General features: G+C 37.7%; 1 protein-coding gene across 3 annotated transcripts in view; it reads left to right on the forward strand.

The window, feature by feature from the left end:
• The window catches only part of rbm26 (RNA binding motif protein 26), a 79102-nt gene extending 67962 nt beyond the window's left edge, over nt 1-11140 (forward strand). For all 3 annotated transcript variants that reach the window (XM_048597944.1, XM_048597945.1, XM_020535792.2), the window contains 2 exons: nt 4811-4924; nt 10254-11140. In XM_048597944.1, the coding sequence (XP_048453901.1) occupies nt 4811-4924; nt 10254-10343 (204 nt within the window). In that variant the 3' untranslated portion in view covers nt 10344-11140. The remainder of the gene's footprint in view (nt 1-4810; nt 4925-10253) is intronic.
• The last annotated feature ends 524 nt before the right edge of the window (nt 11141-11664 follow it).

Raw genomic sequence — 11664 nt, forward strand, 5'->3', positions numbered from 1 at the left:
TTCATTTAGATTCTCCAGAATCTGTTGCATGGCTAATATGTGTAAATGTGAACGTTTTTATCAGCGAGGTGTGAGTGTTTCTCTAGTAAAGTGGAGGGTGACTTTATTTTTGGCATACATTAGAATAATATGAGTGGTTTCTTGAGCCTTTGCACATCAATCATTTATTGCTCCATATGTATTATTTTATTGTTTGGTTGTGTGATAGGGTTGTGTTGTTATACAGGAATGCCAGCTTTGCTGGACAGAGTTCATTTGTAGTCTATTCAAGGTGTGGTCTGAGAAATACATAGGTGCATGCACAGCTGGGTCTCATCAAATTTACTACAAGCTTAAATTTGAAAATTCAAAATTTGTACCTGGGGAGTGTGATATTGCACTATTTTATGTAAAATTGTCATTAAAAGTGTACTTGTTTCTGCATTTCTCTCACTAGTCTTTATTGCATGACAAATCTTACGACTGTACCAGCAGTGCTGGTATGCTGCTAATATGTCAATACTGATTTGTTTTGCTTTTGTTTTAACTGAAGATTTTGGTTTTCACTCTGATTCAAATCAGTATTTTTACTCCAAATTTTTAATGTTCATTTTTTTGCCCTATATTTTCTAGTTGCAGTAAAATACCTCAAAATATAGTTTCAGGGTTATGTGCACTGACTTTGTAAATATGTGATCAGTATTCAGCTTCCTTATTGGGACGAAGGAGCCTCCAGTCTTTTTTTTCCATTTTTCTTGCTGTGAGGGTAACTCAAGTGGCATTCATGTATTTGAAAAATGTTGTGCATCAGCTTAATTTGATACGCAATCTTTTGCAAATTGGTTTAGTTCATTCTGATGTATCACTGTGGGAGGAGAGTGGGGCGCTAGCTTTTTAAAAATTCCTCTGCTTGATTAATTCAGTTTGTTCCCCGTAGTAGTGTCGCTTATTCAGAAATCGTGTTCATAATATCCGCTCACCTGCATTTTAAAAAAAAAAGTGTGTAGTTTTTCAGTCAATTAAACTACATGTCTGGTACCATCCTCGATGGCATAAAATTTTCTCCAGCTGGATACTGCGAAAATTGAAAACATTGTTTCCACTTTCTACTGTAAAGCAAATTTATGACTGAATCCATTGCTGCATCCGGCCACATTCTGATTACATCGGACAATGCAGAGCCTTAGCATCTTGTTTGTGTACAGCTGATTCTCCACTTTATATATTATACTCTACAAAACTGAACTGGACTGGTGATATAAATGCTGTGGCTGCAAGGGCATTCAGAGACTAGGAAGGATGGAGCAAGTAACTCCCTTCTGAACCCCGAGGCCGGTCCAACATCTACAAGGCACAAGTCAAGTGTGTGATGGAATACTCCCTACTTGTCTGGATGAATGAACAACAACATTGAAGAAGCTTGACACCATCCTGGACAATGCTGTCAATTCGATTGGCACCACATTGACCAATATTCACTCCCATCACTGCCAATGCTCAGTACAGAAATATGTGGCATCTACAAATAAATATTCAGGTCAGAATGCAAGAAATACCAAATGGAAAGAAAAAAGGTATTCAAGTTATTGGTAAGGTACCAAAATTCGCCTTACCAGCACAAAAGTATTTGTCCCCCCTTCTGATGCAGGCCATCTACCGATCTGTTCTCTTCCCATTTAGTTACCTTGGTGAATTTTCACTAAATGCATGTGTTTGTGGCCTTCAAGAGAAGAATGATATCAAGTTTTTTTTTGGAGTGGTGGAACAACATTAGTGGGTACTTTGCTTAAAAAAAGCTTTCCCAGTATTAAGCATGTTTTAATTTAGTTTTAAAACTCCATTCCAACAAACTATGACGTTGCTCAAAAGTCCATAACAAAGTATTCATGTGTGGCAGTCCAGTTTAAATATTTTTTCATGTTAAATTCATTTTTAGCAGTATTAAATCTGAGGCAGTTCATCACAGAAATGTGTCAAGGAAAATTTTCTGCCAAAAAATGCATTATGAAAATGTTAGCAGATTCTACCGGTTCATGGAAGATTTTACTTTTTTAGTAATATGTAAATAAAATCTAACAGGTACAGCAAACTTTGTTTTAACTGGCACTCTTGATAAACCAGCAAAAATTATACATCTGAAATACTGGAAATTTACTTTTCAGAGGTACCGGTTAATGAAAAGTTTGCTGAACATGCACAAAAACATCAGATTCATGATAAAAGCTTAAATTGGTACCAGAACAAGTGATTGCACCTAAAGGGAAACTCTGTCCGGAAGTATCCTTTCTTGAACTCGTGTTAAACAGTGCTGTGGATAATTGAAATAGCAATTGACTGGAAACTTCGGATAAGTTCAAGGACAACACTTTATCTTTCTAACAGACACTGTTCACATTTTACAACGTCAGACATTGGTCACACTTCCCATTTTGTTTCAGACAGAAGGTATTGATAATGTAGGATGAGCGCACTACTGCTTTCAGCATTTGACAGAAAATTGTAGGCTGATTATTGGTGTAGGATTTCCTTTGACACAATTGTCGGCATGATTTGACCAATTGTAACACTTGATTTTTTTTTTCCCTACTGGGCCACTGTAGGCTTTCGTCTTAATAGATACTTCATGCCTTGAACCCCCTTTACACCTCTCCTCTACTGCCCCGTCCCCTTTGTCCCCTCCACAAAAAAATGGAGGTAATTCTTTTCCTGGCTGTACTACTTGCTTTCTGCTGTAACTACTTGCACATCCTCTGGGTCTTGAATAATAATTTAGTATTGTTAATTTCTCTTTTATCAGACCATTATCACTTTTGCCATTAATCATCTCCTGTTCTGCACTTAATCACAGACTGTTCTTTCTCTTGCACCCTTTTCCCTGAATCTATTCCTCCTTGCAAGTAATTCATCTGTAACATTTGCAAATCTAAGGAGTAATCTCTGACCAGAAACATTAAAGCTCGCTTTCTTCCTCCATAATCATTGCATTTTGCAGGTTTTTTTCCTATTTTTTCTCTACAGGCTTTACAAATTTTGTTTTCTACTTAGACGCCCTTACAAGTCTTGGTCTTCAAATAGCAAGAAAGAATAAAATCATGATTTTCAAGAAATGTTTTACTTTTTTAGTTGCTTTGACGTTTGTTTTACTAGGTCAATAAATTGTAAATATGATTTCTTGATGTGGTTCCTTTGTCCTAGATTCAAAGTATGTTTTTACTTCCAACAGTTACTGCTATCTGGGTGTAGATTTTTTTTTCATAAATCTACTCAGATGTTATTACACACGTCCCTGGAGCAGGTCAGACTTGAACCTGGGTCTCCCACCTCAGAGCTAAGGACATTACCACAGTGTCATAATAGCCGTCCATATCCAGATATATAGACTTGAATCTACATATGCTCGTATTTAAGTACAAGTAGAAATTGAATACACAATGTTTTAAAAAAAAATGTTCTGGGATCTGAAGAACTTGGTATCAAGACGTTGAATAATGTTTATAAGCACTTTCCGAATCTCCTGCACGCCTTTCTGCTCCAGCTGAATTAATTCATGTATCCCAGTCTCTCCTCAGAACTAGTTTCTTATCCCTGATGAATCGCACTGCGTTCCCTGTTTGGTTTTGACGATGTAGGGCAATTAGCGATGGTAATAAATGTTGGCTCAGCTAGTGACACACATCCCACGAGCAAATAAAAAAATTAAAAATTCTACAGCCGGACAGTCAAACTACATAATATTAGCTGTGGACGAACAAATTTGTGATTACTTTTTAATTCTTAATGGCTTTGTTGCTATTCTACCAGGGACACTTACTTAAAATTCATTCGTGGGGTGTGAATGTCTTTGGCTAGGCTAACATTTATTGCCCATCACAACTTCCCTTTGGGCAATTAAAGAGCCACCTAAATTGCTGTGGGTCTGGAGTCACATGTAGGCCAGACAGGGTAAGGATGGTAGTTTCCTTACCTAAAGGACATTAGCAAAAAGACGTTTTTTTCCCAACAATCAACAACACTTTCATGGTAATCATTCAATACTTCATTTCAGATGTTTATTGATTTCAAATTCAATCATCTGCTGTGGCAGGATTTGAACACTGGTCCCTGTAACATTACTTGGTCTCTGAGTGAATAGTTTAGCATTAACACCACTGGGCCATTGACTCCCATGAATATAAAATACAACTTCTAGCCTAATATTACTGAACAGAATTACAAATTTATCAGAAGTAGGTACATTGATTACCACAAAGATAAGAATAGGATATTCCTAACTTTTGGATCACCTTTCTGCTTTCTGTAATAAATAGCTCAATATTTTTGTTTCCTTCAGTGGGTCCCTCTCTGTGTCTGCATATTGGATGGAGGAAGTGCACTTTTTGTCTCTTGGAAATTTCTCTTTCCTTTAGCATATTTTGGTTTAAAAACCTCGATGTTCTTTATAAATGTCAAAGTGAGTTTGAAAAAAAGGGGAATAGAATGCCTTTGCCTACTTAGTTTGGCTTCTAAAATATCAACTGCTTTCTCCAGGAATTTTTTTATCAGCATTTAGTTTTAGTGGCAAATTAGTTGTATTTGCATTGTAATTCTCTAGATGGTTAGAGTATTAAACAATTTGTTATAGTTTGTATTGTACAGTATGCTTTGCATGTTCAATCGATATGCGATTTACTAAGACTGTCCTTGTTTCTGGTACTTTGGAGATCCTGATTAACTTGGAATATTTATTCCAAGAACTTGTTATATAACCTGTGCAATTGAAAATTATTCATCTTGCATTTTGAAGTAGTTTTTGTTGAGGGTATGACTTTTCTTTGTTCAATGTGGATTTTAGGCTGCTTTACATGGAATTCGCTTCAAAGGACAGGACCTTCAACTTGCATGGTTTAAGCCTGGAGCTGCCACCGCAACTACTGAACCTGAGGATGTGGAGGCAGATGAAGAGGAGGTACATATTCTACTGGAATAATTCTGCTTTCACTTTTAGAGTCAATGTTGTGAATTTGCTGTTTGATTATGTTTGGTGAGGATAAAATGCAAGTAGAATTCAGGACAGCTCTACGTGACAGTACTTGCACATTCCCAGCTGACACTTGTTCTTGTTTCGGACCTTTTTGCAGCAATTTACATTAGCAGCTAGCTTGCTGGAGTGAGCGTTTTGCTCAGAAAACGGAATTGGGTTAGATTTTCACAGAATGGCCATCTCGTGCAGATTTTACAAAAGCATGGAGCTCTGCATGAGCTGTGCAAGGGATCTCATCAGAGGAGATTCTGCTCAGATCTCCCTCAAAAATACAGAGCCGTATTCCATTCTGATAGTACATTCATAGTGCATTGGACCTGATTTTTGAAAATGAGTTAGGCCAAGTTGGGGGAACATTTAGGAGACAGTGTCTTTGTATCGGAGACAGTAAGGACCGCAGATGCTGGAAGCTAGAGTCAATAAATGTGGAGCTGGAAAACCATGGCATGTCAGTCAGCATCTGAGGAGCAGGAATGTCAACGTTTCAAGTTGATCCCTAAGGGTATTGGTCTGAAATGTTAACTTCCCTGCTCCTCAGATACTGTGGTCATTGTATCATAAGGTTCAGAATGATGATGGAAAATTTACACGACTAGTATTCCAGTCTGTATTTGGATAATTGATGTCCCTTTTTATAACTACTCTATAATGTTGGCAATTCAATATAATTTTCCTGTACATTTGCCGCTCTACATCCTTTCCACTGTTTGGTAGTCTGTAGACTGCACAGAGAAACATATTTGTACCCTTTTTATTCCATTGCTCTAGCCAAATTGATTCTGTTCCTGAGCCTGAGACATTTTCCTTGGGCTGAAAGTGGCAAGTAACATTTGTGTCTCAAATAACCATCACTGCTTAGACGCAATCTAACCTGCACCCCATGACAATCAATGATGTTAGCATCATTGAATCACCCACTGTGAACATCCTGGGTGGGGTTAACATTGACCAGAAACTGAACTGGACTTACCATACAAGTGCAGTGGCTATAAGAGCAGGTCAGAGGCTAAGAATACTGCAGTGAGTAACTCATCACCTGACTCCCAAAGCCAATGCACCATCTACAAGGCACATCGCAAAAGTATGATGGAATATTCCCTATTTGATTGAGTGCAGCTGCAACAACCCTCAAGAAGCTTTATACTATTCAGGACAAAGCAGCCTGTTTGGTTGGCACCACATTGTTAAACATTCAATTACTCCACCACCAAGGTTCAGTAGCAGCTGTGTGTACTAGCTATAAGATGCACTGCAGAGATTTGCTGAAGATCTTTAGATAGCACCTTTCAAACCCATGACCCATTTCATCCAGAACAACCTGGACAGCAGATACATGGGAATACCACCACCTGCATGTTACTCTTCAAGTCATTCCCCGTCTTGTCTTGGAAATATATTGCTGTAGCTGGGTGAAAACCTTGGAACTCCCCCCCCGGCCCGGCAGACATTGCGGGTTGACCTACAGCACATGGGTTGCAGCAGTTCCTGAAGGCAGCTCACCACTGCCTTCTCACGGACAGCTAGACACACACAAAAGGTGCTGGCCCAGCCAGAGATGCCCAGATCCCATGAGTGAATGAAAACAAAATGTCATGCAACAATCCAGAGTAAACAGTTGGTAGAGGAAAATAAACAGAAATTGCTGGTGAACCTCAGCAGGTCTGGCAGCATCTGAGAAGAAAGAAGAGTAACGTTTCGAGTCCGGTGACTGATGAGTCACCAAACTTGAATCGTTAACTGTGCTTTCTTCTCACAGATGCTGCTACACCTTCTGAGTTTCACCAGCAATTTCTATTTCAGAGCTCCAGCATCTTTGTTTTATTTCAATTGGTGGAAAGCTGGCTTGAATACGGCAAGAACAGAGTTGAGCAGGATTGACTGGATTAAGAAATTGGCGCGAAAAGCAGTAGCTGAACAATGAGCAACCTTCAAAGAACTAATGGTTCAGGCACAGTTGAAGTATATTCTGTCTAATGGAAAAGGTAGGGCAAACAAATTCAGAATTCTCTGGATGGCAGAGAATGGAGAAACGAATGTTGGAAAGAAAATGTTTGCTTTTCGCATGTGTAAGGCAGAAAATACAATTGAGAACCAGTTTTGAGTTCGAGGGAGTAACTGCAAAATCGGGTTTTTCCCATTAAATTGGTGTCTTTCTTCTTGGAAACTGCTCCACCTAATCCCATTGCTTTACTGTTTGCTGGTTGTAAAGAAAAATCAAATATTCCTTTAATTATTTTTCTAAGTTTTAAATTTGTGTTCACCTGTCTTTGTTAACCCACAAAAATTACTGTTATATTCCTCTATATTTTGAACAACGTTATCAGGTTAATTCTTGAACACCTCATCTTTTGCAGGGCGAGAAACTAGCTTCACTTTTCTGTTAGTAACGATGACCCTTCGTCCCTGATAACATGCTAATTTTTTTCCCCTTAATTTGTATTCTTTCTAAATGAATTGTGTCAGCCATCACCTTACCGTAAGGCATAGGTGAAGAAGTAGACCTTTTTAAGCCCATTGAGTCTGCTTCACCATTCAGTTAAACCATGGCTGATTTGATAATCCTGAAATTCACTTTACTATCTTTCCCACATGACCTAGCATGGACAGCCTTCTCTGGTTTAAAAAAAATCCACAATATCCCTCTTCCCTAAATAGCTCTCCGTCCATTGATGTACAACAAATAGAACTTGTATTCCATGTTATCTTTCAATATCTCACCATTTGTATCCTGTCTTCCTTAAATAACCTTCTCAATGTTCAGGTTTTACATCTGCATCCTTAGACATGTTATTCATTTTCTCCTCTGGCTGTCTACTCTGTCAAGCTTTCAGTCACCTTTTTCCCAAATCATCAGCATAGTTCAGTATCTACTGTTGAATTTTTTTTTCCCTCTGCCAACTACTTTAGGAAATTTTTCTCTCCCCTTCACTATTCAAGTATTTAGTATGTGCTGGCCTGACTGTTTTGTTTAATTTTTTCCACCCCTCCCACCTGTGTTGCGTATGTGAATGACCCTCTCCTCTCATCTGCTGATGAGTGAATGAGGGACAAGACAAGTTGAAAGACAAGCACACAGTAGAGAAATACAGTCTCCAGAGAAACTTGGGAGAAGTGTGACAGAGAAGTGCACAGCAATAGTTTTTATATTGGACCTTTCAAATGCAGCAAAGCTCCAACACAGTAAAATTTATGAAGGTGTTTTAACAGGACTATTATCCGTAATAAAAAAAAAAATTGCCCTACAGAAAGAGATATTAGAGCAGTTGATCAAAAACTTGGTTGGAGAGTTGGGAGTTAAAGAACACTGTAACCAAGGACAGAAGGTAGACGGCACAGTTACGAAGATGTTAAAATGTTACAAGCATTCAAGAAGAGGATAAAAGGGAAGACAAAAATATAAAGAGGCAAGCAAAGGACTACTTTGAGCTCGTATTTTAATTTTGGACAAAGTGTAGCAATCCCTGGCTGCAGTGCAGGGTGACATCAGCGCTGTGGATTCATTTTCTGTACCAGCTGAGGTTACCATGAAGGACTCTCCTTCTCAACTTCTCTGCTTTCATGAGACATTGTGACCCTCAGGTTAAGACACTACCAGTCATCTCTGTTTAATGAGAAAGCATTCCAATGGTCCAGTAGGACTTTAGTGATTTTTATTGTCTGTCCGTGACTCCTCTGCAGCCTTTAACATGTTTGACTATGTCATATCTTTTAGCATTTGTACTCCGTTCTCTATCTTAATGGGGCTACCCTCACTTGGTTCCACTCTTAACTTGTCCAGCGATCAGCAGAGACTGTCTAGATCAATGTTTTTTCTTTTTGTGCTGTCATTATGGGAAGGTTCATTCTTGCCACCACACCCTTGCCTTCCATACACTGTCCCTAGGCAATATCATCCATAGATGTGGGATCAATTTCTACACGCCTCAATGACATTCACTTCTACTTCTCCTTCATCTTTCAATCACTACCTTGTTGTGAAACTGTTGTCACGTTTGACTCTGACCATAAGGGAGTTTATCTTTTGAATTCCCCAATTAGCTCAAGTTTTGCAACAGCTCCTTGGTGTCATATGGAATTGATTATTACTTGATGTTGCTAGCTATTGTCAGCTTAACGACATACCACCTTTTAGACTGTTTCCTCTTGGTTTAATTCATATGGCGCATAAGAATCCAAGAATATATTTCATGTATTTAAGTAATTTCATTAACTAACACTTACCATGACGTTAAGTCAGGTAAAAACCTTATTCGACTTAAAATGGGGTTTTACCATTCAGCAATATTAAATTCAGGAAGAACGAAAGCAAGTTTTAGAGATGGTTTTGCTGATAGCTTCTTTGAAACTAAATTAGCAAATCACATTATGATCTTTGCAAAGAAAATCTATTGCATCAAGTAGACCAAGCAAGCTTCAGACTTCAACAAATTCTATATTAACAAACCACTTGTTTTTTGCAGGATCTAATTGAAATGTCAACCATCTGTCAGATGGTTCAATATTTGGCCATATTCCTTTTTAAATGAAGTGAGCATAACCTTTGCAAAACACAGTACTGTTGCACAAGATAATGAATTATTTAAAAAAACCTTTGAATCAGAGTGCAGACAATTACTTCAATTTAGTCTGAGCTTGTGTGTTTAATGTAGTTGTGTGCCTGGCATATGAACTGTTCAACTTTTTTTTTCCTTATTCACTAACACAATGTGGCCATCTCTGGCTAGGCCAGTATTTGTTGCCCATCCCTAATTGCCCAGAGGGCAGTTAAGAATCAATGGAATTTGTGTGGTTTTATAAACCATAACTGTTCTTTTGTAGCAAAGGCCTCAAGTTGGCAAACTGTGGTGTTTGATTTTCATGTGCAGGTCAGTTTTCATTGCCTTTGTTGCTTTGGAAATCACATACCACCAATATCTCATAGCTGAAACACCAATGCCTCATAGAGTTTTTAGTAGTCACGTGGGAGTATAGGCAGTTGTGGAGTTCAGGATTTTGACCCAGGAACAACTATGTGTGCCAAGTCAGTATGGTTTGATATTTTGAGGGAACCTTCAAAGGGATTGTAAATAAAAAATTTGGCATGCTCCTGGCATGTGCTTTCTCATTGGAGATTTGAAAAGAAGTCTTAATATATTTGAAAAAAGTCTTAATATACATGAATTACATCATACATATCAGTTATTGTTGAAGTTCATCAGTATGTACCGCTTCTAAGTGAAATTCACTTTATTTTAATGGAAGAATTTCTACTCAGTTTCAGGAAGAGCCTTTGATTGATGACTTATTGCTCCAAGATGATGATGATGAAGAAGATGATAACGAACCACGTTCATGGCGAAGATGATCAAAGAGCAACCAATGTTTACTTACAGAAAGCTATGCTGTCTGCATTCTAAATCATAATGTGATTTTTTTAAAAAGAAAAACTAATGTACTAAAGATTGTAGTGAATTACCTATAATAGTTCAGGAGCACTGTTTGGGGTAGAGTGTTAGCAACTCATTACAGAGCTACTGTACCCATTTGGAAGAAATGAAATGAAATTACGGCTTTAGTTGCAGCAGGAGGCATGTATGTAATTCATTTTTTAAAAATTCATTTTGTGAAACTTGGTATACAGATGTTCATTGAACTTAGCCTAACAAAGATACCAAGACTTTATCTGTAATTTACTGATTTGGTCATATGATCTGACCAAACTAAGAACATTTCAATGTAACTACTATAATTGGTTCCATGTTGTTATGGAATGAAAGTTGACATTGAATCTCTATGGATGTTTTGAAAAACTGAGACATTCTAAGCTTTGTGATAAAGCAGAGAATTTGGGAAGTACTGAAAAGTGCTCTTGTTTGTTAAAAGTTATGTATACCTTTATTTTGCATAGTTTGTTTTAGGCTTTACTATGTATTAGCCTTGGTTTTCTTCTGTTGGATTTGTGTATGTATTTTACTTGAGGGTTGATTTTAAACATTCATTGTACAACAGCTCTGTCAAAAGTCTTTTTGACTTCTGGCACATGTTTAAAAAAAATAAAGAAATGGAATGGTCTAATATATATAAAAAAGAAAAAAAAGTATGTAATATAAAAGAGAATTGGTTACATGTAAAAACACAGACCATTCCAAATCCCCACCAAAATCAGTCACAAAAGAGCTTTGACCAATTCAATTTCCATTAACTTAAAAAGTTTCCTTTGCAGCAAAGGGGTGATGGTAAGTACAGTTGTACTGCTTAATGAACATTGTCTTTTGTTGTTTTTTGGAACTTCAATGTGTTCTAAGATTTGGCTAACTTTGTTATTCAGCCAGTAGCAATAACTTTGACGTTAGAGTAGCAATGATTGTCAACGATTCGTGTTAACAAACGTAGTGGGAGAAACTTATCAGCATTCCTGTATTGGAACAATTTGTTGGATTTCTTAATTTTATTTGTTAGTTGTTTCACTTGGTTCACTGTGTGGTTACCTGCTGCAGTGAACAGGTTTTCGTTTGTCATGGCGACACACGTCTTGCTTTTGCAAATATTTCCAAGAAATAGAATCATTGAATCCCTACGGTACAGAAAGAGGCCATTTAGCCCACTGAGTTTGCACCAACTCTCTGAAAAGCATCCTACCCAGACCCACCCCCTCTTCCCATCCCCATAAACCCCGCATGGAATTT

Source organism: Rhincodon typus, chromosome 6, assembly GCF_021869965.1.
Source record: "Rhincodon typus isolate 14 chromosome 6, sRhiTyp1.1, whole genome shotgun sequence".
Classification (NCBI taxonomy): domain Eukaryota; kingdom Metazoa; phylum Chordata; class Chondrichthyes; order Orectolobiformes; family Rhincodontidae; genus Rhincodon; species Rhincodon typus.